General features: G+C 39.2%; 3 protein-coding genes across 7 annotated transcripts in view; 2 read left to right on the forward strand and 1 right to left on the reverse strand.

Annotated features, from left to right (window-relative positions):
* The first annotated feature begins 343 nt into the window (after positions 1-343).
* On the forward strand, positions 344-5167 carry otpa (orthopedia homeobox a). 2 transcript variants are annotated; one of them, XM_057360613.1, is made up of 3 exons: positions 344-564; positions 993-1393; positions 3824-5167. In XM_057360613.1, exons 1-3 carry the CDS (start codon positions 489-491, stop codon positions 4343-4345), a joined length of 999 nt encoding a protein of 332 aa, XP_057216596.1. In that variant the 5' UTR covers positions 344-488; the 3' UTR covers positions 4346-5167. The 2 variants fall into 2 exon arrangements, with proteins under 2 accessions (XP_057216596.1, XP_057216597.1); XM_057360614.1 differs by having other exon boundaries at positions 344-525.
* A 4511-nt stretch (positions 5168-9678) lies between these two features.
* Positions 9679-20457, forward strand: wdr41 (WD repeat domain 41). The gene is made up of 13 exons (XM_057361127.1): positions 9679-10159; positions 11643-11758; positions 13677-13725; positions 13924-14052; positions 14129-14191; positions 14260-14371; positions 15137-15199; positions 15289-15390; positions 15605-15789; positions 16037-16158; positions 16267-16352; positions 16694-16830; positions 18618-20457. The coding sequence occupies exons 1-13, from the start codon at positions 10112-10114 to the stop codon at positions 18756-18758; spliced, it is 1353 nt and encodes a 450-aa protein (XP_057217110.1). The 5' UTR covers positions 9679-10111; the 3' UTR covers positions 18759-20457.
* Positions 19200-27063, reverse strand: part of pde8b (phosphodiesterase 8B) — a 38776-nt gene continuing 30912 nt past the window's right edge. For 3 of the 4 annotated variants that reach the window (XM_057361121.1, XM_057361119.1, XM_057361122.1), the window contains exons 20-21: positions 26891-27058; positions 24211-26047 (exon numbers count right to left, since the gene is read on the reverse strand). In XM_057361121.1, coding sequence (XP_057217104.1) covers positions 25706-26047; positions 26891-27058 — 510 coding nt within the window. In that variant the 3' untranslated portion in view covers positions 24211-25705. Of the gene's footprint in view, positions 26048-26890; positions 27059-27063 lie in introns of all 4 variants that reach the window. The other variant, XM_057361120.1, reaches the window with a different exon arrangement.

Here is a 27063-nt window from a genome sequence, read left to right on the forward strand (position 1 = left end):
TTGATAAGGATTACATGTTTATATAACAATAGTTTAATTCACAGTTTCTCCCCAAATAATCGGAGACCACACAATGATTCGGAGAGCACGCTCAATTAAACCAATTCTGAGGGAGTTTCTGAAAGAGCTTTTCAACTGGTATTAAATCAGGTCATTTTAAAGGTTATAATTTGGGGGCCGGGATCAAAAAACGAGAAGAAATGAACTTGGGAGGACAGAAAGCTGGCACCGTCGAATGGCTGGAATCTGACGCTGCGCGCATCTGACACCCCTAGGCTTCAACGCTGATTGGCTCTTATTTGAAGGAGCTCATGGGTTCATTCAACTATTAAGCGCCTCCCCGTTCCTCTAAAGGACATTATAATGCAAGGAACCTCCTTTTTAACCACAAACCGAATTTGCTTTCATTTAGGCCATATATATTTTTTAAATAGTTTAAAGTCGTAGAGATTTTTTTGGGAAAGCATTTCGCCCTGGAGCGGTGCGCGATGCTTTCGCACGCCGACCTGCTGGATGCTCGCCTCGGTGAGTTATCAACGCCAAACTCCGGTCTGCAACTCTACTGTAAGCTGGAGTACTCTTCTCATCTAAATCAACCAGAGAAAATTGACAATTTGTCTCTTATTTTATCTTAATTCGATTTAAGCGAACTAATTCATTGGAAAAGTAATCATTATTATTATATTACGCTGTAATTTGATTTAGCCCTTTTCCAAGATATTGAGAGGAATTAAATGGAATTGGGTATTTTAAAGATGATATTCTGTTGTGTTTTGCTGTTTTCAGAACGCCAGGGATAACATTTTTAACAGTTAATGGATGCTAAGTAACAAAGACAGAATTTGTATTTTCCCTGTGTGTTTGCTTTTGTCTCGTATCTAAAAGAAATATTGCATGTGCTTGTTTATTCTGTGCTAACACTTTTCCCTTTCGCAGCAATGGTTATCGTTACTTTCAAACCCACTCAGTTTTACCCAATCTCTACGTTTTAGGGATGAAGGATGCGGCGGCGGAGCTTTTAGGTCACAGGGAGGCATTGAAGTGCAGGCTGGGAGGCGGTGGCGCTGACCCGGGCCACCCCGGAGAACTTGCCCCGGGCTCCGATTCCGTGGAGGGGACCACCCTTCTCCCCGGAGAAGATATCAACAATGCTGGATCCAATCCGCAGGGTGTAGCGGTGAACAGTAAGGAACAAGAGAAGCAACAGCAGCAGCAACAGAATCCCACGCAGTCTGGCGGGCAGCAGTCTCAAAAGCAGAAACGCCACCGGACTCGGTTTACTCCGGCCCAGCTTAACGAGTTGGAACGCAGCTTCGCCAAAACCCACTACCCGGACATCTTCATGCGCGAAGAACTCGCGCTCCGGATCGGTCTGACAGAATCACGCGTGCAGGTGAGTAATGTGGGAACTTGTCATCGAATGTTGATTTTAAGATCTTATGTTAAATTGTCATTAATGAGATATTTGTTGCTGTGTCAGTGTAGAATAGAAATGGGTGCGTGGTACTGTGTGGTGCAATGTTTAGACCATTTAAAAATGAAAAAAAAATCCAGACAAAGAGTAGAATTTGGATTTTGGGATAGGTCATTTGGCATTTTTGTCTTATAAGTGGCAGGTGACAATATTAAATTTCTTTACCTTCCAAGATACATTTTTTTCATAGTAGGCAATTTAATTGGATAAATTGCTATGTTCGATGAAAATTATGAGGTGAAATTTTAGGAAGATAATTTTTGTATTTCAAACTGGTAAATTCCTGAAGTTATAAAACAATAGGAAAAACTGAAGCGTAACAACTAAAGTTTAGGGACGTGTAGGCTGTTATTCAAATTATAATTTCAATTGGAATGTTGTGTTACTTTTCTAATTGATCATACCCAAGACAGAATTTATAATAGAATTGATAAGGTAGAACTCATAATTTAATTAAATGTTTAAATACAAAATAAACAGAATGGCACAAATATGTTCTATTATTATTTGAAGAGAAATCACTCTTTGTAGAGCTGAAGAATTAGTTCTAATATTAATCTCTACACGCGCTCTCCTGATTCAGAAACAAAATATTATAATAGATATAATGTACGCGAAGATTTAGCCTGCAAATGAAAGTGCAAAACACTCACAGTATGTGTTAACATTTTATTTTCTATATTCAATTTAAACACCTGGTTCAGATTATATAACAAGGGAATATTAGTCAGATTTCGTTCTGTTGCAAATGAACACGGAAGTGTACGTCGTAAATTATTTCCAATCAAATTGATAATTACACTAATTTGATTTATTCAATGATTGTACACAATAAAAGTTCCTTAATGGACCATAACAAAAGTGAATTTTCTTTTTGCATTTTAGATTAGTATTTGTTTGATTCATATTAGGTTTTATGTCATGTTTCTAAAAGCAACATTTAAAGCACAAAGTCCACCAATTTAAAACATAGGGCGAATCTCAATGATTATTTTACTGCTTGGCTCATCTTCACTTTACAGCATCATTATTGTTATCTCAGCCATCGGAGCAGACAGAAATCTTAATAACTTTTTTAACATTATGGCTCGTGTTGCTCCTGTGATTGGTGGTCAGCAGCAAATGCTGCGCGCGGTAAATGAACCCGCGAAATAAATGTGGGATGCAACGTGGCCGCGGCATTCCAGCGCGCTCTCTCTCCTTTAACCTCTGATGTATGGCGGCTCATTATATATGTATAGCTTTTTCGAGTTGATATAAAAACCAAGCGAGCAATAAAACCAAGACCATTATTATCAACCAATTTTAGGATTATTTATAATTTAACAGGCGTATTAAGCTCGATGCGCAAGGCACGCTTATGAGTAAAATAATAACCATCGTAATTAGCAGGCCTGTCTAAGCACGGATGCACACTCTGCCTGAACTATTTTATTTGCATAAAAACTAAATTAACGAAATGATGACCGCGCAGTGATCCGCTATAATCCGAAATATCGCACCATGCTTTTTCTATAGCTGGTGCATTGCATGATTGTTTTCCAGTGAAATAGGTCTGTCAGTGTGCACATCTTAATAGCACGGCGCTCTCTGTCTTTTTTAATGGTATGAGAAATTGCATTTTCTTTTATCCTCTGAAGTGTAATGCATTTGAGGTCGGATTTCACGGATGGCTGCGTGGAGTGGGATTCGGGGATCTAATATCAAGGCCTCCACATTTTTTCGCCTCTTTTTCGTTGGGCCAAAATCTGCTCGTTAATCATTTTGATCTCGGCTGAGATCTCTATAAACCTGAAGGACCCCAGGAAATAAACACCGCGCGCGCCATTTACCGCACAGGGCTCGAGCGGCCTTTTTATGCCCTGATGTTGTAAAGTCGAGGACGTGATAATGGATAGTCTAAATATTATGATCCCATAGCATTTATAGCGTCGTTTTATGATGATTTCATATTTATCAGGGAACAAAGCAAAATCAATCTTGATAAAAAAGGAAAGAAGTAAAAATACTACATGTGGGCTATTTAATTGGGATGTAACCAATACCGCAAACAATCGATTCCTATTATCTTTCAAAATACTTTCATATATATCCAGAGTCATATGTCTAGGTTGTTGTTGTTATTATTATGTGGCAATTCATAGCATCTTTTAAAAACAATATTTTAGAAATTTGTTTTGACTCATTTGTTTTGCCCCATTGTTTTGATGCATCAGATGACAAAAAAAATCCACATAATAATTATATTAATTAGACATTTCACCATCTTGCGCGTATTTACGCGTGTCTGGTGCACTTGAAACTGCATTTATTGACCTTAGACTAATTGTCTCCTTTGTATTCTTGCAGGTCTGGTTTCAGAACAGACGCGCTAAGTGGAAGAAGCGCAAGAAGACCACCAACGTGTTCCGCTCTCCCGGCACGTTGCTGCCTACTCACCATGGTCTACCGCAGTTCCCCTCCGCAGCGGCGGCCGCAGCAGCAATGGGCGACAGTTTGTGCTCCTTCCACGCTAATGACACCCGCTGGGCCGCGGCTGGAATGCCAGGAGTCTCCCAGCTGCAGTTACCGCCCTCTCTAGGCCGACAACAAGCCATGGCACAGTCTCTCTCCCAGTGCAGCCTGGGCGCCGGACCGCCACACAACTCCATGAGCCTGTCCAACATGTCCTCCAATGGTTCCGGGCTTCAGTCCCACCTCTACCAACCCACCTTCCCCGGTATGGTGCCCGCCTCGCTGTCTGGCCCAACCAATGTGACCGGCTCTCCGCAGCTTTGTAGCTCCCCGGACACTGACGTCTGGAGAGGGACGAGCATCGCGTCGCTGCGCCGCAAAGCGCTCGAGCATACAGTATCCATGAGTTTCACCTAATACTTTGATGTGCTGTTCTTCTCCTGTTCCTCGTCCACTCATCATTTCTGATCCAACGAGCCAGTGACGCACAAGGAAGGCTAAATGGATACGACTGTCCTCTAGAAAACAAGTTCATGAACTGTGCGCACCTGGTGGAAATAAAATCTAAGGCATTAGAGGCTGAAAATGTCATCCTTTGAAACTAGCAAACGTGAATGTATTTTATTTATTTTTAATAAGTCATATTTATTTATTTATTTATTTATTTAATTTATTAACCTTTTCTTTTCGCAAATTTTACCACGCGCAAATGTCAACATCCGGGACGGAAAATGAACTGCCCATTTGCGATGTATTCGTTCATATCCGTGTCAAGACGTTTGCAGTTTGAGAAACCAGGCGTGTGATGGATGGCGGACTCTGGGATAAAGTTTTCTCTCTCTCTCTCATTTTAGTATTATTCTTGTTATTATGAATATGGAAGAAATCGTTCAAGCTGTTTTACGAAAGATGTTGGTGGAAAGAAAGGAAAATATCTCAAAAAGAATTAAGAAACTTGACTGCATGTTCCGACAAAGGTAAACAACAACGGGGAATTATCATTTAAAAGTAAAGTATGACTTTGTTATATGCTGTTACATAGGATGTTTTGTGTAGATAAAGCATTCTTAACTTGTTCTCATTCGGTCAGTTTGTGATATGTTCTGAGTTACTGTATGTGCTTATACCAATATAAATTTCTTAAATGTTTGATCTTCTTAACGGCTGTTTTGTTTGCTGAACATGTTTATAACGATTGAATGTAAATTAACGAATAAAATCATTTTCAATATGTCATTATTGAAACCTCGTACCTTCTTGTTTTTTGGAGACATTGCGTGCGTGTGCGTGTAAGGGGTGCGTGTAAGGGGTGTGTGGCTTGATTCTAAAACATCTCTCGTTTGACTACTGCCATTTTAAAACGTTATGATGTATGCAGTTAGTAACCATGTTTTGTTTTGTTTTGTTTTGTTTTGTTTTATTTCTTTATTTTTGGCGCATAGATTACCCTTTGCATTACCACAATTTAGAAAATAACATGGGTAAACAATGGAGGTTTTGCTATAAATACCATAGATATGGGTAAAACTTAACTCTAATAACACTACAATTATTGCATTATATAGGCCTAAAGCTTTAACAGGTCACTTTATCTATGCGTATTCGAAATAATAAATTGGTAATAATTTATGGTCACCGAAATCTTTATTTATATTTTCAATTCATATTTTAATGTATATATAATATACACTATTTTGTCCATACTCGTTTGCAGATAATGCAAGCGTTGACATTTACTCCTTCTCTCTGATTGGCTGTGGGACTCTTGGCATTATGATCTCATAGATGAGAGATTAGGACTCAGCCAAATACAATATCAAGCTCGTGCCATCACTGTCTTCCAGACCACTGCAATAACACCCCAATTATTTATACGGTGTAATGACCGATGTACAAATATTCCTTAATGAATACATGATTAATACAGTCATAACGCGCGAAAATACAACATTTAAGAGATCTAGCTGCCATTACGGAGTCTTATATTCTCAGTTTTATATAGGCCTATTTCGTAGCTTCTGGCTATGACATATAGCCTATGCGATTATCTAATATATTGTACTAAAGATTTTTAGTACAATACCGAAATTACAGAATAGATTATGTGGTCAAATTTATTTATTGTAGCTCGTGCTTGAAACTAGTATTTTCACTATTAATAGCCTAACATAGTTTGAATTTGTGCTTTAATTATTCATATAATTTATGATCTTTGAATCGTGATAAGGCAGCCTAACAAAAATTAGTAGGATGTATATCTGGCATGCTGTATATTTAGTCTGATGTTGGGATATTCTTCATGATAAAAATTTCAAAAAATTGACTTTTGAGTGAGGAACCGGTGGCCCAAATTAAATTTGAACTTTTATTAAATTAAGGACAAATGATTAACAGCAATTCCAAGATTTCAGATTAGGCTACATAAACGCTCACGAGTTTTTCAGAGTTTAAATGATTGTAAATTATGGAACATGATACTAACCCTAAGCATCCAGTAATGGACATTGTGATATGAGTGTTGTGAAATCAACTACAATGTTGATGAAATAGAAGCACCGTTTGATTAAACCTGAAATACTGCAGGTTGTATTTGTGCGTGTTTGCGCGTGTATCTAAAAGAGAGATCAGGTGATACGTGCGGATGTGCTCCTTGCAAACAGATGCGAGATGATATTACATAAATATTATAATTTGTCTCAGTACCTGCCGGGTTAATTAGTTTGTGGAAATGCGAAGGCCGTTCCTCGTTAGCTAATTTGTCACGCTGACGAGAGAGGAGAACGCTGACCCGCCCCACAATGCTTTGCGGCGTGGAGCGGGGAATGTGGCTGGGAGGCCGCCTGCTTACCTCCAATTCATCTCCTGCAAATAAATGAAATCAGTCAATAAAGCATCCGAGGGTGAATATAGCTCTCTCTGTCTGGGTTATGAATGAGAACTCATTAATTTTCTAGGCCTAAAATGTGTGCGTGAGAGAGAGAGAGAGAGAGAGAGAGAGAGAGAGAGAGAGAGAGAGAGAGAGAGAGAGAGCAGGCTATATAGTTTAGGATTACCTCCCTAAATATAAACACTACAATTAGAAAATATGCAATAATATGTTGCAAAAATATTTTTTAGGCGACATTTTATGAAAATGATTCTACGTAAACAAATAGGATGGTTTTTATTGGCCTTTCCATTTCCCTTTGATTTGTCTTTTTTTTGTTATGTTTAATCATTTAAGTTCTGCTTCATTCTGTTTATCTCTCACTGTATGATGTTATATTTGTAGCTATATTTTGTGACATTTAAATGTGTCACATTATTGATTCCTGATGGCGATGAGAAGACTGCATTCTTGTATCTCAAATTCATCATCATGTTTGGACACAATAACATATTCATAGTCTCGTAAAATGAATAACATGTCTGACATGTTTATGACAGTTCCGCTGTGTGTGTTTCCGGCATAAAATCTGTGGTGTACAAGCAGAGCTCAAAACGCAGCCATGTTATTTATATATGTGTGCCTCCTTTGTCAAAACAATATTACGACATCTCATATTCTGCGATCAGTCTAACACCAAATCAAATGTGTATATTATTACACTTAATACACACCGGGTGTTTGTTTGTGTACATACACAAGTGTACATATGACAGGGGTAAAACTTTTTAGGCCTCAGTCTAAAAAATGCTGTACGATTGATGTATTTTAATCAAATAGTTGAGCCTTTTAAATAGCCTACTTAAATGAACAGATAGTATTATAATTATTTCCAAATTAATTACTTTAATTACTTCTTTTCCGACATTCAGTGGAGAAATTTACTGACTTGTGCTCTTTCGTGACTTGTGATTTTGCATATTTGTGTGTGTGTGTGCGCGTGTGTGCGTGCGTGCGTGCGTGCGTGCGTGTGCGTGTGTGTGTGTGTGTGTGTGTGTAATAAACCAGACATGCGCACAAACAAACCTGTGTGTGTGTGTGTGTGTGTGTGCGTGTGTGTGTGTGTGTGTGTGCGTGTGTGTGTGTGTGCGTGCGTGCGTGCGTGCGTGCGTGCGTGTGTTCTGTTTTGCCATCTCTTTGTTTTAAGAGCATCGATTGAGTGAATGAAGGTTAATTATAGGCTTATTGTTTATGTCTGGCATGATGATGTCATTGTATGTGTGTTAGTTTTCGTATATTTGCAAGGACCATGCACATTTTTATTTTCCATATTATTTTCTATATTTTATCTTCAAACTTTGTTTTGTGTATTTAATTTCACATTAAATGTTTTCCACTGACACTGTGTCACAGTACATCACATGATGTCACTAATCTGCTTTATATTTCAATATTTTTGTTGTTTCTTCAGGCAGTGCTCTCCCTCTAACTCCTCTTGCTATTCTGTCATTAATTTATTGTGTATTTTTATACTGTTGTCTTTTCACTCCCTGTTAAAAACTCTTTCAACCCCCCTACCCTCTCCCCCTCTCTCTCTCTCTCTCTCTCTCTCTCTCTCTCACACACACACACACACACACACACACACACACACACACACACACACACACACACACACACACACACACACACACACACACACACACACACACACACACACACACACACACACACACTCTCTTTCTGCCCTTGAGTTTTTCTATTACCTTGTGGAAAGCACCTCGCCTGGCATGACAAGCGCAGCGGATTGACACTAAATCAGAAATCAACGCTGGAGCTCAGCATGAAGGTCACACTCGCTCACACACTCGTCTCTATCTGAGAACACAGGCCATTCGCTCATCTGTGAGCGCGCGTGCGGCAGAGGGTCACGAGGGCCCCGTGGGATTCTGAGAAGGGGCACATCTCTGTGAGGTGTGAGGTGATGGTAATCCTCAAATAATTACTCAATGTACACACGGAGTCCATCACTCTCGTTCTGGTTTTGATCGGGGGAAAGAATCTAGACGGAGTGATTTCAAGAGAGAGACTGCGAAATATGACACAAGCATAAAACAATAATACAATGGATGGACGTCATACTATTTTCAAACTCCATACAGGGGCCTATACGTGTACGTAATGCATTTGTGATGGATCAAAGACATCTGTGATTGATTACACTGAAACGGTGCTTAACCTCGTCAGTGTGCAGGCATTCAGACCCTAAACAGCACTGCGAGAAATTGTCAAGTTGGTGTGTACTGACATCTAGCGGTCGTAAGATATACTACAGGAACTACAGTTAGCCTATACTAAATTTTAACATAGGTTAATTCTTAATTCTCAAAGATCTCGGACAGATAGTACTTGGACCAGTAAACAAAAAAATTAAAAACTGATAAGTCATGATATTTATCATGAGACTAAAAAATACCAAACAGTGTCGCAGATTCAGTTTTATCATTTTTATTCTTGGTCAACATTCGTCCTAAATGTTAACGTGCTCATATTTCAGGTTTTTTTACAATCAAAAGTTATTTTTATATATACACATTAATATTCACACATTATGACACAAATCATTTCTATAATATTGATTACCTTTTTCAACAATAGATATGTCTTATTAGCTTCCGTTTTCTTTTTTAACAGTAATTGAAAATAATTCCAAATGTTATCCTTTTAAAACAATGGAATATTTGCTACAATTGATATATATTATGTATGTGATATTTCCAAGACAGCTGAAGGAGTCGTCTACTGGGAAAGATGAGCTTTGGGAGGTTTTTCACTTCGAAAACAACACGGTCACGTTTGTCCTCTTGAAGCTTCCGTAGCCGGTCACATGAACTCGCAGATTTGTTTGGTATTCAGCAGCTGTCATAGACGAAAGAAGAATCTGCCCGAAAAATGCATTCACCGTGATTAAAGATGATTTTAGATTAACGTTTCTAAACGTCGATACTCATTTTACTCTTTTATGTGAACATTATTGAAGTGCGCGTGACCAAACGCAGAACCAATACGTTGTATAAGACGCGCCCTTTCAATCAAATCTCGCTACAATGTTGCGCTTTATTACAGTTCTAAATACATTTCTATAGAAACCACATCGATACGTTGTAATTCTTTTTAAATAAAGACTCCTGATCAACAGGAGACATCGTGTCACTGCCAGCCGGTGTCGCAACATGCGTCTACACTGATTTGCCTTATTAGTTTCCATTAAAATCCAAAGAGCTGGCCTGTAAAAGGTGTTTTTAAAAAGGAGCATCATGCTGCGATGGATTCTGGGAGCTCGAGAAGCGCAGGGGACAGTAGAGGTGTGTTCATGCTTTTAATTAGAAGTGAATATGGGAAACACTTTCTGATTTTAAAATAACTAAGTGTTTACAAAATATTGGCAGAAGGTACTTTATTAGAGCCATTTACGAGCATTATATAACTAAAAGCATTTAGTTTATTGTTGATATATTGTATAAACTACATTCAAAAGGTCAAAGGATTGGCAGTTTTTGTTTATTTAGTCATTGCTAGCGTTTACTATACATTTACATTTAGTCATTTAGCAGACGCTTTTATCCAAATGTCATACAGGAGCAATAATACAATAGATGCTAATACGAAGTTACTAGTTTCAACAAAAGCTAGACCAATACCTGTTGAGAGAAAGAGAGAGGGTTAGTTTTTTTTATTACAACACATGCATTATTTACTATACCACCTACATTACTAGTATGTCTACAAATATCCACCTGCAATCAATTTTAGGACTTTACATGTTTAATATTGCCAAATGAGGATATGGTATAAATGGGAGAAAAGGCATGTAATTGACAAAATGACTTGGGTTTCATTTAAAGGGGTCATATGGCGCGAATACGTGTTTTTCTGTGTCTTTGGCCAGACCTGCCTGAAACGCCTCGTGTAACCACACCCCCACAAATGTACATCAGTTTGTGGTATGATTTGACTGAGACCGCCCAAATGTATACGCACGTAAGGTGGGCGTACCTGTCAGTACAGTTGAAGAGGAACCTGATGTTCCAAATATGGTAAGAGGCGTTACATTTCCGTCACATGCTTGCAGTATTCCACCAATCCCTACGCACTGGTTAACTGGCCAATCATAGCACACCTCGCTTTTCAGAGCGAGGTGTAAAAAATCTGCACGTTTCAGAGAGGCGGGGCAAAGAGGAGATACAAACATGCACGGTATGAGGAAAATAATGCGCTTTTGAACCTTAAATCGTGTCTACACATTGCATTACATCTAAAACAAACAAACAATAATATTCGTTTCAGCCGTGTCATATCACCCCTTTAATGTGCAAGAAAAACTCAGAAGTGCACTGGAAATAAAGCATGACTATCAGTTATGAATATTTTGTCGATCCTGTCTTGTTTTTGACAAAAGTAGTCATTCTCCTCGACTCAAGAAACTTTATGCATGTGTTGTAATTTTGTGCCTCCTTAAATTCTTCCCACAGCTGAGTTTCAGAGTTACACTCCAGTCACTCCTCATACACAACAACACGCATACAAAATCTTCAATAATATTGTGTTTTACTAAAGGACAAACATCAGTTTTGGCCACTGCTGTAAATGAAGGCAGACAAAAGCCACAATGGTACTTCAGTGCTGTTATTTACCAATAATGTGGTGAAAGTCTCCAGGTTCAGCGTCCAGTTAGTGTTAAAGACCGCGGGGTGTGGTGCATGTCGAGCAGACAGCAGTCATTTCAGCAGATTCGCAGCTAGATTGAAGCCATGATTCGTTTGTCTATTATATTCTCTGTGTGTGCAGAAGAGCGCGGCGCTGTTCATTGGGGAGGAACAGCCCAAAAACTGTTTCACGGAGATGCAGGTGCTGAAAGGACACTTTGACATTGTTCGATTTCTGGTGCAGATTGATGACTTAAGGTAAGCAATCCTCTTCTCCGCCTCTGACCGGTGATTGACAGCTCAGACTGAGGCAGATCCACTCCGAAAGCAAACTTACAGAGCGTGACAAGAGCTTAATCATCACACCGTGTGTGTGTGTGTGTGTGTGTGTGTGTGTACTTCGCTAGTGTACATTGCCTGTGGGCAGAAGGCCTCTCCACAATAAGGCCTTGCCACCTTTCCACAGAGGACTATTACCATGTTTCTTGGATGTGGTGCCTTTTAACATGCAATTTTGTATCATTTCTAATATAGATTTGGGAAAACTCAGTTGGTAGAGCATTGCATTAGCTTCGAGTCCAGAGAACACACATAGTGATGAAATGTATAGATTGACATTTTTTTGTCTGCCTTACATTTTTTTAATTCGAGTCAAACTGGCTTTCCAGTGCATTACCGTTTAAAATTTTCGCCAGCAGTGAAGTCTGGGACTCCAAATGAGTTGACATTTCCTAGCTAATTTTGATGAGTTCAAATATTGTCAAAACATAAAAAATTTAAATGTAAAACGTTGAAATGATTTAAAGCAGCAAAAATGATTTAATGTAAAAACCACTTTGTATAAAATCAACTGCCAAATGCAAACATGTAAATGTTTTTTGGACATGTTTCTTGGTGTGCCACGATATTGTTTAGCATCACTGTATTATAACCAGTGTTGGGTGTAACTAGTTACTAAGTAATTAGTTACTGTAATTTAATTACTTTCCCCTTGAAAAGTAAAGTAAGGGATTACTCTTATTTTTTCTGTAGTTTAATTACAGTTACTTCTGGTGTAATTAAACTAAATACTTTGTGTAATATATGTGTGTGTGTGCAATAGTGGAATTGACATCAAAATTCAAAAGTCTAACTTTAAAATCTGTGCTTTAATGTATAATTCTCACATTTGTAATACTTTGGTCAGTTAATAAGAGTACTTTATGTAGTTTAATATTATTTATTTGAATGAATTAAAAGAGCCCTTTCATGTCTATCCTTGAATCACTAGACTCATCAAGATTGATATAGGATATAGAAAGTAATTAGTAATAAGTAACTAAATACTTTTTGTAGAGAGTAATTTGTACAGTAATCTAATTACACTATTGAACATGTAATTAGTAACTAGTAATTCATTACTTTTTCAGAGTAACTTACCCAACGCTGATTATAACCACCTGTAATTTTGTATAATAGAAGCGTCTAGATTAGACTTTTAAAAGCAATGTATAAGTAAACGCAGTGCAGTGTAACAGTTGATTTTCATGTGACTGGAATGAGTTTGGAAGTGGGTTTATAAGTTTCAGCTGCGTGTGTGTGTTCCGGTTGGCTGCTCGCGATGATCTCAGCGCAGTAGAAGCGTTTCAGATGAAATCAGTGTGCAGAACGCGGCTGATTGCTTTTCGAGTCCGGAGTCCTGTTTCTTTTCTCCGAGACCTTCCACACTTCCTGTATCTCATCCCTTTATCACGCTTTCATTCTTCTGGTCTTCCTGCGGATGATTCGTTCCTGAGCTCCGGAGGTCAAAGGTCATCTCGGGATCAAGCCATTCTTAAAATCTAATCAGGAAACTGCTCTAGAGAGAGCCTTTTGACCAGTATTTATCATCGGAGACCCGGTGGCCTGCTGTCTTGTTCTTCATGGAGTTCATTTAAAGGCCCAACTGTTGATTTGTAGGGTGATTTCCTGAAAAACGTCACAAACATCACTCTGTTTAAAAACGTTGTTTTGGGCTTCTGTTTGCATACGTGACACGCACCTAACCTTTGCACACGTTTCCTCTACATCCGTCATTGTTTCATATTCAGTTCTTCCGGTTATCTTGTAATTCTTCAGATTGATATAATATTCTGAACCTGTGTAAAGAATTCCATGTTTTGCTCAGTCTGTGTTTCTCTGTCTTGTGTTTTGTCAGGTTTGCGTCGGCAGGTGATGATGGACTCGTGCTGGTTTGGAACGTTGAGGTGAGCAGGCCAGAATGTCCCGAGTATGCTAATGATATGTTAACGAGATGCTCGGTCTATTATATGTGAGCAGATTTGCATACAGTATAGGTGAAACGTTTGAGTCATATTTATCCCCCCCCCAAAAGTAAGATACATAGAAAATATCTAGAATAATAATGTAGTACTGATAAGTAAGTGTTTGTGTGTTGATTTCAGACGGGGGAGTTGTTGTTGGACTTGCGCGGTCACACGCGGCAGATCACGGCCATGACATCATACGCTTACGTCAGAGGCGGAAACACGCACACTGCCCTCATTACTGCATCATCAGACCGCACGCTCAGTGTATCCTCTTCTGTTGATCCGTGTGTGTGTGTGTGTGTATGAGTGTATGTTGAATTTGTCCTTAATTCCGCAGCAGTTATGGGATCCTGACACGGGACACCGTGTGCAGAATGTGTCTGATCTGCAGTCCTCTGTGAAGGTGTGTGCGTGTGCGTGTCTTTTCCTCTTGTGTGTGCACGTGTTTGCTCATCGATGTGTTTCTTGCAGTGTTTGCTGGTGTTGGACCGTTTGGACGTGTGGCTCTCGGGGGGAAATGAGCTGTGTGTGTGGAACAGAGACTTTGAGCTGCAGTGTAAAACCGTTCATCACAGCGACACCGGTATTTCATCTACACACTTGTATATGTGAATAAAGTGTAAACTTTTGTTATTTAAAGGGGTCATATGACACGGCTAAAACGAATATTATCATTTGTTTTAGATGTAATGCACGATTTAAGGTTCAAAAACGCTGTATTTTCCTCATACCGTGCATGTTTGTATCTCCTCTTTGTCCCGCCTCTCTGAAATGCTCAGATTTTTAACTAAGCTCATGGCTCTGAAAAGTGAGGTGTGCTATGATTGGCCAGTTAACCAGTGCGTGGTGATTGGTGGAATACTGCAAGCGTGTGATGTAAATGTAACGCCTCTTACCATATTTGGAACATCAGGGTCCAACGCAATTGTACTGACAGGTACGCCCACCTTACCTGCGTATACATTTGGGCGGTCTTAGTCAAATCATACCATGAACTGATGTAGATTTGTGGGGGTGTGGCTACACGAGGCGTTTCAGGCAGGTCATTCGCTTTTAGATAGAATGCATCTTTTGTTCCGACACTTTCATTTTTGCAATTTTACGTGTCTAATACATGCATGAGCAACTTATAACACACCAAAGACACAGAAAAACACGTATTCGCGCCATATGACCCCTTTAATAGAATCATTTTTTAAGCGACAATTCGCGAAATAACTTTTTTGGCTAGTACATTAAAGATCACTGTCTTTATCGTGATTCCCAATGGGAAGCTTATAATAATTATTTGTTATATATATATTGCACATTTAACCTAGAAAGCTCAATTTTCGTCTTCTTTCTGTAGGCATCTCAGCCATGGTGCAGTTACCAAAGAACTTCATCGCAGCTGCCATGGATAGAGAGATTGGTAATTAGAACGTAAAAGCCAAACACTAATAACTTCTATGTTGTAGCTAAAGCAGCTTTAATCAGTTGTTTCTGCTCCTGATCTTTTAGTGATATTTAAGCTGAACGTGTCTGGGTCGGATATTGCCGTTATGGCCATGCGACATCTGGCTGATCATCAGGACACCATTCGATCGCTCATCAATGTCAACGGTGAGATATGAATAGTGGAAACTGGTGTACACGTGTGTAAAAATTGTAACACCGTGTCTACACCGGACGCGGCGCGATGCGACAATAGAACGCATTGGAACCCATTATAATTAAACAATTTGTCCACACTGGATGCGTCCGGTGTAGACACGGTGTAAAGTGTAATTCTTACATGATTTAAAAGAACAGTGTTAACTTCAATGATGTGTATCAGACGGATTGTTTGCGAGTGGCTCTCATATCGGCGAGCTCATCCTCTGGGACTCCCTGAATTGGACGATTCAGGCCTATGAGCACATCCTGTGGGAGGAGTCAGCGGGAGAAGGCCAATCAGAGGTCAGGTTGACTAACCAGAAACGGATCGAGAGGTCCATTCAGCACATGAGCTCGGACGGAGAGGTAAAGGATACCATAGAAAAGAAATGAGTTTCACACTCTAAAAAGCTCTGAAAGCATTGTTCTTTAGGGGCCGACTATATGAGCATGAAGTTATTATTGTAACAATGTTAAAGTTATATAAATGAGGTTGAGGTTAGTCAAAGTGTTAAAACTCAAAAGCTGCAACCCTAGTTATTCAAATATGGCGTATATCTTGTCCTGCATTCATTTATATCTTTGGTTGAAATCCTCTCTCTTTCTCTTTCAGTTACTTGTGGCAGCTGTAGGCAGTGGTCTGTGTGTTTATAATGTGGCGTTGAAGAGCGTGGTTGCGTACAGAAGGATCGCTCATGACTCAAACTTCTTACACACCGTGCTGCAGGAGGATGGGTATCAGCCAATAAACTTTTATATAAAACGTTTTTTTTCCTCCATAATGCATTTTTCACGTCCTGAATGACTCATTAGATGATCTACAGTGTGTTTTTTGGTTTGTAGGCATCTGATGTCGTGCTCTGAGGACGGCAGCGTGAGGATGTGGGAGTTACAGGACCTCCCCCTGCCTGCTGAGCCCGCCTCCTCAGGTGAAGAGGACACGCCTCCTTTGAGTTCATCTGTGAACTCGCTTTTTCCATCTGCGTTTGATCTTTTCTTAAAAACCTTCTCACCCTTTTTTCCCTTTCCAGCACAACCCATATCCTTCCTTCTCTTTTCCAAGCATTACAGTATTTATCTGTCATCGTGTGCGGCCCGGTGTGTGTGCGCGTTTCCACACATCCTCATATTCTCTTTCATTTCTTTACAGCACGTAATAATAATAAAGTCATCAACACTATAAGTAACACAAATGATTGTGTAATGACCAAAATGATTTGTTATTCATTATCATGGGTCAGATCATTTCCAAACCCGTTTTGTCTTACAGGGCTTTTCGGGATGTTCGGCACGTTCGGCAGGTCTAGCAAGCAGGTTTGCCCTCCTGCCAAGAAACTCCCAGAAGTCTCCGGTCTGCGATCGCTGGAACTTACGGGCGATCTGATCGGTCACTCTGGAGCTGTGCAGGTAGGGTGGTCACGTGACTAGGGTGGATGAAGTTAAGGGCTAAACATAAATCCACGTCACCTATTGATCTACCAGATCTCTGGAATACATTTTGCTGGAGCTTCAACTCGTTTAATTAAACGTTGTTCCCCCACCTTTAGATCTGTGACGTAGTTTTAAATGAAAGCTTTCGATTATGCGCGTAGAAACTGTGGCTTATGACGATTCATTGATTTGGGGGTTTGTTTTGAACCGCGCTTTAATTAAAGTTTCTGACAGAATGAAGGATGTGATCTACATAAAAGTCAATTTTTATATTGATCACCTGACATGCGCGCGAATGTGCTTCACCATCACGGCCCACACATTAGCATCGCACAATTATACCAATTTTGTATTTATTTATTTAATTTTATAGTGAACATAAATCATTTCTGAAAAAAAGGTGTGTTTTTGGACGTGGCCTCTAAACTGACTGCATATTCATTTTTAGAAAAGAATTCATAGTAGCTCATATTTGAAATGCCTATACAGTAAATAAACTGTGTAACTTAAATATATTTGAACATTTTACTTGAATTAAAAAATCCAGGCTTTAAATATTTTTCCCAACTTCATTTTGGGCGTTTTATTTATTTAAATGAATGATAAACTCTTGCAGTAAAAAGAAATGATACAGTCCCACAGGAGTCATGCTTTGACAGTCAATGGCTTTTCTGACATTGAAACACAGAAACGGTGAGGATGAGGCGGGCGGAGCACAGGAAAGAGAGATGATTTGATGACCTAGACTTCCATTATTAGTTGTGTGTATAAAGTTCAGGAATGCTCTGAAGTTCCTGTATCTCGACTGGTGAAATGTGGTAAGCAATGCCGGGGTCATGGCTTTAAATTCCAGGAAACGTGCAGATAGACTGTAGAATGAACAGTAGGTTGTTTTGGACCAAGAGAATGAATTCATGGTTAATATTTGACCACATAAGTGTTTATTAGTTTATTCATTTAATCATATTAGATTCTTTAAATCAACTGGTCTGAAGGTGATTTTTGTGATTTATGAATTTAGAGTAACCAAAGGTGACGCTCATCATGTTTCTGTTTTTGACAACCAGAATTTCCTAGCACTTTCTCAAAATTTGACATTTTTATCATTTAAAGGGGTCATATGGCGCGAATACGTGTTTTTCTGTGTCTTTGGTGTGTTATAAGTTGCCCATGCATGTATTAGACACGTAAAATTGCAAAAATTAAAGTGTTGGAACAAAAGATGCATTCTATCTAAAAGCGAATGCTCACCCAGACCTGCCTGAAACGCCTCGTGTATCCACACCCCCACAAATCTGCGTCAGTTGGTGGTCTGATTTGACTGAGACCGCCCAAATGTATACACAAGTAAGGTGGGCGTTCCTGTCAGTACAATTGAAGAGGAACCTGATGTTCCAAATATGGTAAGAGGCGTTACATTTACGTCACACGCTTGCAGTATTCGACCAATCCCTACGCACTGGTTAACTGGCCAATCATAGCACACCTCGCTTTTCAGAGCCATGAGCTTTGTTAAAAATCTATGCGTTTCAGAGAGGCGGGGCAAAGAGGAGATACAAACATGCACGGTATGAGTAAAATACAGCGTTTTTGAACCTTAAATTGTGTACACACATTGCATTACATCTAAAACAAACGATAATATTCATTTTAGCCGTGTCATATGACCCCTTTAAAAACCTGACAATCTTTTTAACATCAACGTTTTTTTTGCTAAGCTATATAACACGTGCTTGTGCCATCTCTTGGGTTTTGTGTTCCAGATGTTTGTGAGTTTTAAAGAGAAGGGTCTGGTCACCTGTTCCACAGATCACCTGCTCATCGTGTGGAGGGACGGACAACTGCAGTCGCAGCTGCGCAGCCTCGCGCTCTTTCACAAACTGGAACAGAACCAGGGACTGTGATATGATCTTCACATCGCCTTTACTCTTGAACTCAACACAAAATTGAGTCTTAGTGTTTGTATTGAAAGCACCAGTTAATGAACATCACAGGTCTCAGATCTGTTGATCAGGTTTCTTTGTACTAACCTTCTACTGTATAAAGTCTGATCACATCAGTGTTTTAACTTCACATTAGACACATTGTGTTTTTACACATAAAACATGTAAATGTTGTCAGATGTTTGTCATTTTACTCGAATGGTTTTATGAATAATTGTTAGATGATTGTTTTATGTGAATGTTGATTTGTGTATATTAAAGGGAATGTTTGTGTTATGAGAATATTTAATGACCTTAAAACTGAACATTTGATTGCACTTTAATGTTTGCTTGTGTGTATTTGAACTGCCTGAACTGAATTTGATTAAATCTTGTGTGCTTGTGAACTCGGATGAAAAAGACTTTATTGCAAATGTTTATTTGTGTGTCTCACAAACACAACGGATTCAAAGTCGGAGCGGTCACTCCAAACAACAGATAAAGACAGAATCAGACATCAGAAATAAAACATGTTTAAACATATATGACATAAATCTTTTTTGTACAACTAACAAGAACTGCTGAATGGCTTGACTAATTTTACTTTCAATAATATTGCGTTTAATAAAAATAGTTTATATACATTTGCTCGAGGGATAATGCAAGTTTGCATTCCCCAACTCTTCCAAAAAAAAAGAATACAGTAATTGGCACAGAATCTGCACCCATCCATCAATTCACACAAGTATTAAACCTGACCTTCTAGTTCACTTCATGACCCGCCCCCTATTATGATGTCATCGTGAGGTCATGTTTGTAAGCGAGCCCTTCAATAATGGGTGTGTGACGGATGTCCATCAATAGAATTACAACACCATATTCAAACACAAGCGGGACTGACACCTCTTTAGTCACAAGATCCACGAATGAGCATAGAAATCAAATGGCTTCTAGGAATACATTTGTTTCCTTGTCACAAATACTTTAGGTAGTTGCAAAAATAATTGCGTTGGCAACATTGGCTGAAATCACGGGACACATCGAACCTGAGGGGACGGTTTTGGCTGCACTGTTAATGTTTGGAGTAAGACAAGTACATTTTTCCCATGAGTCTGAGCATTTCTGCCATCGCTACGTGAATATAAATATGTTTGATTTTCTGAAACACAATGATATTTGAAAAGTATCTGCACACAGGGTTTTATTTAGTCAAATTTAAAGGGATAGTTCACCCCAAAACAAACATTCTGTCATCATTTGTTCACTCTCATGAAAATGTGTCTTCATGAAACGCGTCAGTGGTTTTGTGTTCACACGGTGGAAGTCAATGGGGGTCAGTGTTGTTTGGTTACTCAAGTTCTTCAAAATGTAGTTTGTGTTCTGCAAGAAACAGTTTGAAGTGTTTGAAATGACAAAAGGGGGAGTCGATGAGTTTGTTTTTCATTGATGGTTGAACTATCCCTTTAAGTCTGATCCTCAAAGCATACGGAGAGAGAGAACACAAGGCATATAACTGACGCATTGAAAAGAGGAATCTTCAAAAACTCTCTTTTGTGTTCCTCCCAAGAGAAAAAAACCAGAACTTTGAAAACATAAAAAAGAGCAAAATCTGAAAAAAAAAAATGGGGGCAAATATCACTTAAATTGCATCACTGCTAAACATTTAACAAAGCTGAACTAACCCATAAATCCAGCGAGTCATACAATTACAATAAACTTTGGAATCATAGAATGAAACAATCACATGGTCACCATGACAACACATAATTCAATTATTCCATATTTGATCAACTCGGATTAAGAAGGAATCTCACATGAACGCTCAGTGTTGAGGGAATAATGATAGGACATTAATCTGTGGTGTTTCCACAATCGAGATTAAGGCATGTATCTGAAAAATGCACTACATCTGCAAAATAGTCCATGTAAATGGATGCTCAAAACATCTCAGAATTCATTTTTCTTTACATATAAACCCTGTGTCTGACAAATACGCGAAACAGTTCTGGGAAAGGACAATGCATGCTGACAGGAGCCATGGTTTGACGTACAGTAGCTTTGTTAACACTGAAACACAGGAACACGGAGGATCAGATGGGTGGAGAACAGGAAAAGAAGGGAACGCTTTCATTAAGTGTTTTAGAATGCTCTGTGACTGATGTCTGCAGGCTTTAGAGCCAGAACCAGAGCACAAAAACCAAACGCATCAACTCAAAACTCCCAGAATTCTCCTCCAGCCGCTGCTGGTGAACTGCAGCTTAAGTGTGTTGTTTGTGTTATAGATATCCTTTTATAAAAGGTTTGGTCGGTTAATATAATCACTCAACAGGCGCACAAATGGACACACAGCATAAACATGGACAGGAATATGGAATGAAAACAAAACTGGCAGTGAATCACATTTAACTGATAACACCCACAACCTGAAATATAAGTGTAATCTTTATCCTGATCCACCCACAGAATCTAACATTCATCTCAGTGTACCTACACACGCAACATCGTAGCATCACATTAACCATCGAACGAGAAATAGTATTCTGTTCATAAACGGGGGCACGTTCATGTAAATATTTAGCTTTCACTTTTCGCTTCTCATTCATTGTTTTGGATTTGATCATGAGGACTTTAACATTACTCTACTGTTAGGAATAACTAAAGAAATTATAATTCGTTCTAAGAAACAAACATGTTTGTGAGTTTTGTGTTACGTAAAAAAAAGTATTGGATTAAGTATGCCTAGAAACATACTTGAAGTTTGTTTCTTAATAATTGTTATTTAATCAAATTAACTTTGAAATGAAAGCGTACTTTCTATTGTGCAAACTCATTCATCATTTACTGACAATCCAAACCTGTAAGATTTTTTCTGTAATGGAACACATAGATATCAGGCAAAATGTTTACGTCATATTCAAATGCATTTGCATTTGGAAAGACAGTTAAATGATGAGAGGATTTATATTTCGAGTTAACATTTTTTATAGACAGTGGGTGAAGTTCTCAGGATCGACCACTAGAGGGCGACATGTGCATCCAGTATTGTTTGTACAGCAGTGATGATAACTGTTAAGAGCTGTCAGCACTTCATAAATGAGTTTGTCATCTCTGTATTCCTTCTTTTACACGATTTACGAATGTCTGGACGGCTATAAAATAAGCAAATGACCAAACAGTGAGCCTCATATTGTCCATGTATTTAACAGTGTTAAAAACATTATTTCTAATGGATAATATGATTTCATGAAGCCAGTATATGAACTGTTTGGTTCCAAAATGACTCAGTTTTTACAATTTTTCAAAAATCATGTTTTTTATAATGTTATCGTGTTTTTCTTGTGTTTTGTTGTGTTAGTTAGCTGTATTTTTTTAGTCATTATGGCTTAAATCAAATAAACCAACTGCAGTTTGATTGACATTAATTGGAATGCGCAGTAAAAAAAACATGATTTTTGACAAAAATGTAAAAAACGGTCTTATCTCATTTTGGAACCAAACTCTTCATATGTATAAAGATTATTTTAAAGGTCTTAATGCACTATAATGCATTTACATTGCGTTACAATTAAACATTATAATCAGCTGCATGAGTTTATAAATAACCACAGCTAGAGCTGAATTTACTATTCATATATATATATATATATATATATAAAACATATTATCGAATCTAATGTGTTAAAGACACATGACTAAACCCAAATTACACATTTGAAAGCTGTGGCTATGAAAAAAAACGTATTACAATATTATGAAACATTCTGAATGTCTGTATATGAATGCCTCTCTGTCTCATAATGCATTAAGATGAACTGATAATGATTTATACTGTATAAACAGGCTTCACTGAAAGTGTTTGGAGCGCATGAAAGAAAAATGAAGAAAGGGGGGAAACAGCAACAGGAAGGACGAGAGAACAGGAAAGAGAGAAAATCAGAAACGTACAGAACGTGTGCCGCATGCTTCCAAACGCGCCATCACAACAGTCCCAGCTGGAACTTTCTGAACACCCTGTCATCGTGTCGTGGTGCCGAGCGAACGAAAGCAATCCTCCTCAGTGAAAAATCTGCCCCAGAGATGAGCTCCAAGAACATGTAAGAACTCTCAGTATGGTGGTGTCGGGACAACAAAACGTTCTAGAACATTGGTGATGTGTTCTAGAACGCTCTTTGTGATGTATGTCCTCAAGTGCTCTTTCCAACAATCTACATGACACATAACAAGCAGAGAGCCAAACATCCACCAAATATAAACACTTCATAAATTCTGACTAAGCCTGTCTGTGAGCCAACGGTGCACGCGTCCAACTGCGCTCACAACACAAAATATGACTCTTTTTTTTTGGTGTGTTGAAAAATTTAGTGCTTGTTCGGTGATTCTGACAAAATGAAACAAAGCGACGCTTGGTTGGAAATCTTTTCTAGTCCCTGCCATGATGCTGAAAGAGCACAGGTGAACATATGAGTGTATGAAGACGAGATATCAACAGTGTAAGCACGGCCATATGAACCCAAACAGACTTCATAAAACACGCCAAGACACTTTCACCGTGGTAAAAGTAGACCCGTGATACACAGCCAAGCTTATTCCTAAATAAATAATACTTCAAAACGATAATAATCCGTGCAAACCCACCTGTTGGGTGGTCTCATGATGAGGCTGTGCTGGAGTTTGGGAATGTTGTGTCCGTACGGACGACTGTGTGAAGTTGGAATGTTAACCGTAATGTTTTTGTGTCAAATGTAAAAACGTCCTCTCCTGCCGTAACGTTCATTATAAAGCATCTTATAGCAACACGCACACTCTCTCTCTCTCACATGCACACGCACGCATCATCAAGCTGTTACAGTATGTGTCTGGATATACAGTGTTCTCGAGAAATATATTCTTTGCTATTATTGGCTTTTCATATCAAAATGATTGAGTATTACACACCAGTCCTTGGAGTCTGAGAAAAGAGTCGTTCTGATACAGAAAGTGCTGGAATACTGCCGACCCGCAGGGAGGTCGACCTTGTACATTCAGTCTTCAGTTCGAACGTTTTGGCAACTTGACAGTCAAAATATCCAATGGGCTTCATGTTGGGGATGATGAGGGGCGGGCGAAAGAGAAGTGTGGGTCCACTGCAGGGGCGAGAGTTTGTATGGTATTCAGCGACCTAACTGACCGTTCTGAGATTTTGTGTTAGTGAATGATTCAACCCGTGCAGGGCGATGGGGAGGCGGGCGAGCCAAAAACAGGGCGACGGATTTCAAAAAGATGAAGAGAAAAGACGCTGGAGGAGGAGATAAAGTGCATTACTTTGAGTTTTACCCTCATCACCGGGGCGATTGTCGCTGGGGTGGAGTATCGTCAAAAGGGCGGTGCGGTGGACTGAATATTTGAGGTCATGTGGAGACGTCATGACTTCTGACCCTTGACCTTTAGAAGGGGGGCTCACGGAGGTGGCAGGGGCCGCAGGCTTTTACACTTCATCTCATCCAAGTTCTTCCAGTATTTGTAGTTCTCTGCCAAATGTTCCATCAAGCCTGGCAAACTGGCAAAGGCTGAGCGAGAGAGAGAGAGAGACATTTGTTCTTTAGTTACATACATTTACATTTAGTCATTTAGCAGACGCTTTTATCCAAAGCGACTTACATACTCTCTGACCAAAATCTTTTGCTTCTGTACCTTTAACATTGTTACAATACTGTTATATCTGTCTATCTGTCTGTCTGTCTATCTGCTTGTCTGTCTATCTGATAGTCTGTCTATCTGCCTGTCTGTCTATCTGTCTGTCTGCCTGCCTGCCTGTCTGTCTTTCTGTCTGTCTGTCTGTCTATCTGCTTGTCTGTCTGTCTGTCTATCTGCCTGTCTGTTTATCTGATTGTCTGCCTGTCTGTCTATCTGATTGTCTGTCTATCTGCCTGTCTGTTTATCTGATTGTCTGTCTATCTGATTGTGTGTGTGTGTGTGTGTCTGTCTGTCTATCTGATTGTCTGTCTATCTGCCTGACAATCTGCCTGTCTGTCTGTCTGCCTATCTAATTGTCTGCCTGCCTGCCTACCTGTCTGTCTGTCTGCCTGTCTATCTATCTGTTTTTCTGTCTGTCCGTTCGTCTATCTATCTATCTATCTATCTATCTATCTATCTATCTATCTATCTATCTATCTATCTATCTATCTATCTATCTATCTCTGTTTTTCTGTCTGTCTGTCTGTCTCTGGTCTGTCTGTGTGTTTATCTGTCTATCGATTTGTCTATCTATCTATGTTTCTATCTGTCTGTCTGCATGTATGTTTGTCTATCTGGACAGTAAGTAACAGGATGCAAATGTTGTTTATTGTAATGTTTCTCGTTCCCCCTCATCTCACCATCTGTTCGACTGAATTAGTTTCTGGCAGACTGCAGACGGTAGGGTGTGTGTGTGTGTGTGTGTGCATTTTGTTTGCATGAGTGTAAATATGGCAATTTGTATGTTCGCACATATGCTTGCACTCCCGATTTCTTTTATGTTCTCTTGAGAATGTTTTCTGTTTCCCCTGCTGAATCTGTCAGACACACACACAGCTCCTCTATGATAAACTGACCCGATCGTGACCTTGGGAACCAAATCTGCGGAGAGCTCAAGAGATTCTGCTTCACTGGATTCTGACCCCAAACTAAGGAAATCAAAGACATACACACTCACATGCACACACACACATTCTTTCTCTCTAACACACTATCACCCCGTGCCCCTTCATTTTTAAAGTTTCCGTGACATCATGCGTGTTGTGTGTTGACAGTACGCAGGTTTATTCTCTGGGGTTGATCTCAGTGGGAAAGACGGACCTTAAGTTTCCAAAGCCCACCGCTCTACTCAACCTCTGGATAACATTATCACAACCAATCAGCAACCATCTACGACACCCCCCTCCAGACCGACATCTTCTGCTGCTAATGGACCATTACAATTCATTTAGGAGAACCAGATGACTACAAAGATGGCCTGGGAAAACATTTCTCTCTCTCTTAGATACTCTCTGATGATATGCTTCGGATTGTCTGGTGTGTTTGTTGAAACCGTAAGGTTTAAAAAAGTATTTAAACATTGGGTTCGCAGTAAAGCTCGAACGCATTTGTTTCAGCCGTGTTTGTATGAGTGTCTGTGGATTTTTACCATCCCAGGCGTCAAACATGTCAGTGATGAAATAGTCGATAAAGGAGATCTGGGATTTGGGAATGCTGCAGGTATTCCGATCAAACACTGGCATGACGACCGGCAAACCCTGTCTTTTCTCTTCATCCGTCTAGAGAGAGTTTACAGCAATGGTAATGAGAGGGAAGAGATAAGAACAAACAGATGCACAAAACTGTGTTTGAAGACATGACATCAGAATTGACCTAAATTGTGGACTTATTGTGTTATGTGTGTTTGATGTTCTCAAGATAAATCATATTTTATTTGTATTAAATGCAGTTTAAAAAAAACATCTGTGCTCATGTAACTAAGGTCAACAATAAAATACTTCACCATACCAAGCAACAGCTGACACTAGTACTTTTTTTCAATCAGAAATAAAAGGTGTATTGTATTTCGTGTTTTGTGAGAACCCATAAGAAAGAAAAATCACATTCTCACAGATCTCTGCTATCTCAATTATTTCTCCAAGAGATCAATGAGATTACAATGAGAGCAAATGGAAACTTTTGTTTCAAATGATGTCTATGAGGAGGCCTGGAAAGCTCTCGGATGTCATCAAAAATATCTTTATTTGTGTTCCGAAGACACGGGGAGGTCTTAAAACCTGTAGAACATCACATGGGTGAGTAAAAAATGACCAAATTTTGAAAGTCTCAGATCAAAAGTCTGCGATCAGAAGTCAATATTATTGAAAATCGCAATAAAAACTCAAACATTTGCCCAAATCCAGATCATTTTATCGCTACAATCTACATTCATTTTACAACTTCATACTCTTCATGTGTTTCAACAATTACACTATCATTTGTTCATACTTGCATTTTTCAAAATTGTAGGAGAAACATCTGATGACACTTAAATGAAACACAACAGAGAATTCCATCAAATCTCCTGATCAATCTTTGAGCAATAAAAATGTGCCTCTCTGAGATTGTGTGTTCGAGTTCACCTGAGCAAAGTATTCTTCAGAAATGCGTCCGGCCCATTCGATGCACAGCTCTAGAGGTCTGCAGGGATTGGCCACGTCGGCACATTTAATCAGCATGCGTTTGATCAACAGACGATTCTCGGGAGAGTTTCGGATACTGGCGGGACCCTCACAATCGCTGCCTTCGCTCTGTT

The sequence above is a fragment of the Triplophysa rosa genome, linkage group LG19 (assembly GCF_024868665.1).
Source record: "Triplophysa rosa linkage group LG19, Trosa_1v2, whole genome shotgun sequence".
Taxonomy (NCBI): Eukaryota; Metazoa; Chordata; class Actinopteri; order Cypriniformes; family Nemacheilidae; genus Triplophysa; species Triplophysa rosa.

What these genes read in the sequence shown, in the direction of transcription:
- wdr41 (XM_057361127.1), top strand. Translation starts at nt 10,112, where the DNA reads ATGCTGCGATGGATTCTGGGAGCTCGAGAAGCGCAGGGGACAGTAGAG. An exon ending in AAGCGCAGGGGACAGTAGAG is followed by an intron (nt 10,160 to 11,642) that starts GTGTGTTCATGC and finishes CTGTGTGTGCAG; the next exon opens with AAGAGCGCGGCGCTGTTCAT. An exon ending in ACATGAGCTCGGACGGAGAG is followed by an intron (nt 15,790 to 16,036) that starts GTAAAGGATACC and finishes TTTCTCTTTCAG; the next exon opens with TTACTTGTGGCAGCTGTAGG.
- otpa (XM_057360613.1), top strand. Translation starts at nt 489, where the DNA reads ATGCTTTCGCACGCCGACCTGCTGGATGCTCGCCTCGGTGAGTTATCA. An exon ending in CTCCGGTCTGCAACTCTACT is followed by an intron (nt 565 to 992) that starts GTAAGCTGGAGT and finishes TCTACGTTTTAG; the next exon opens with GGATGAAGGATGCGGCGGCG. An exon ending in TGACAGAATCACGCGTGCAG is followed by an intron (nt 1,394 to 3,823) that starts GTGAGTAATGTG and finishes GTATTCTTGCAG; the next exon opens with GTCTGGTTTCAGAACAGACG.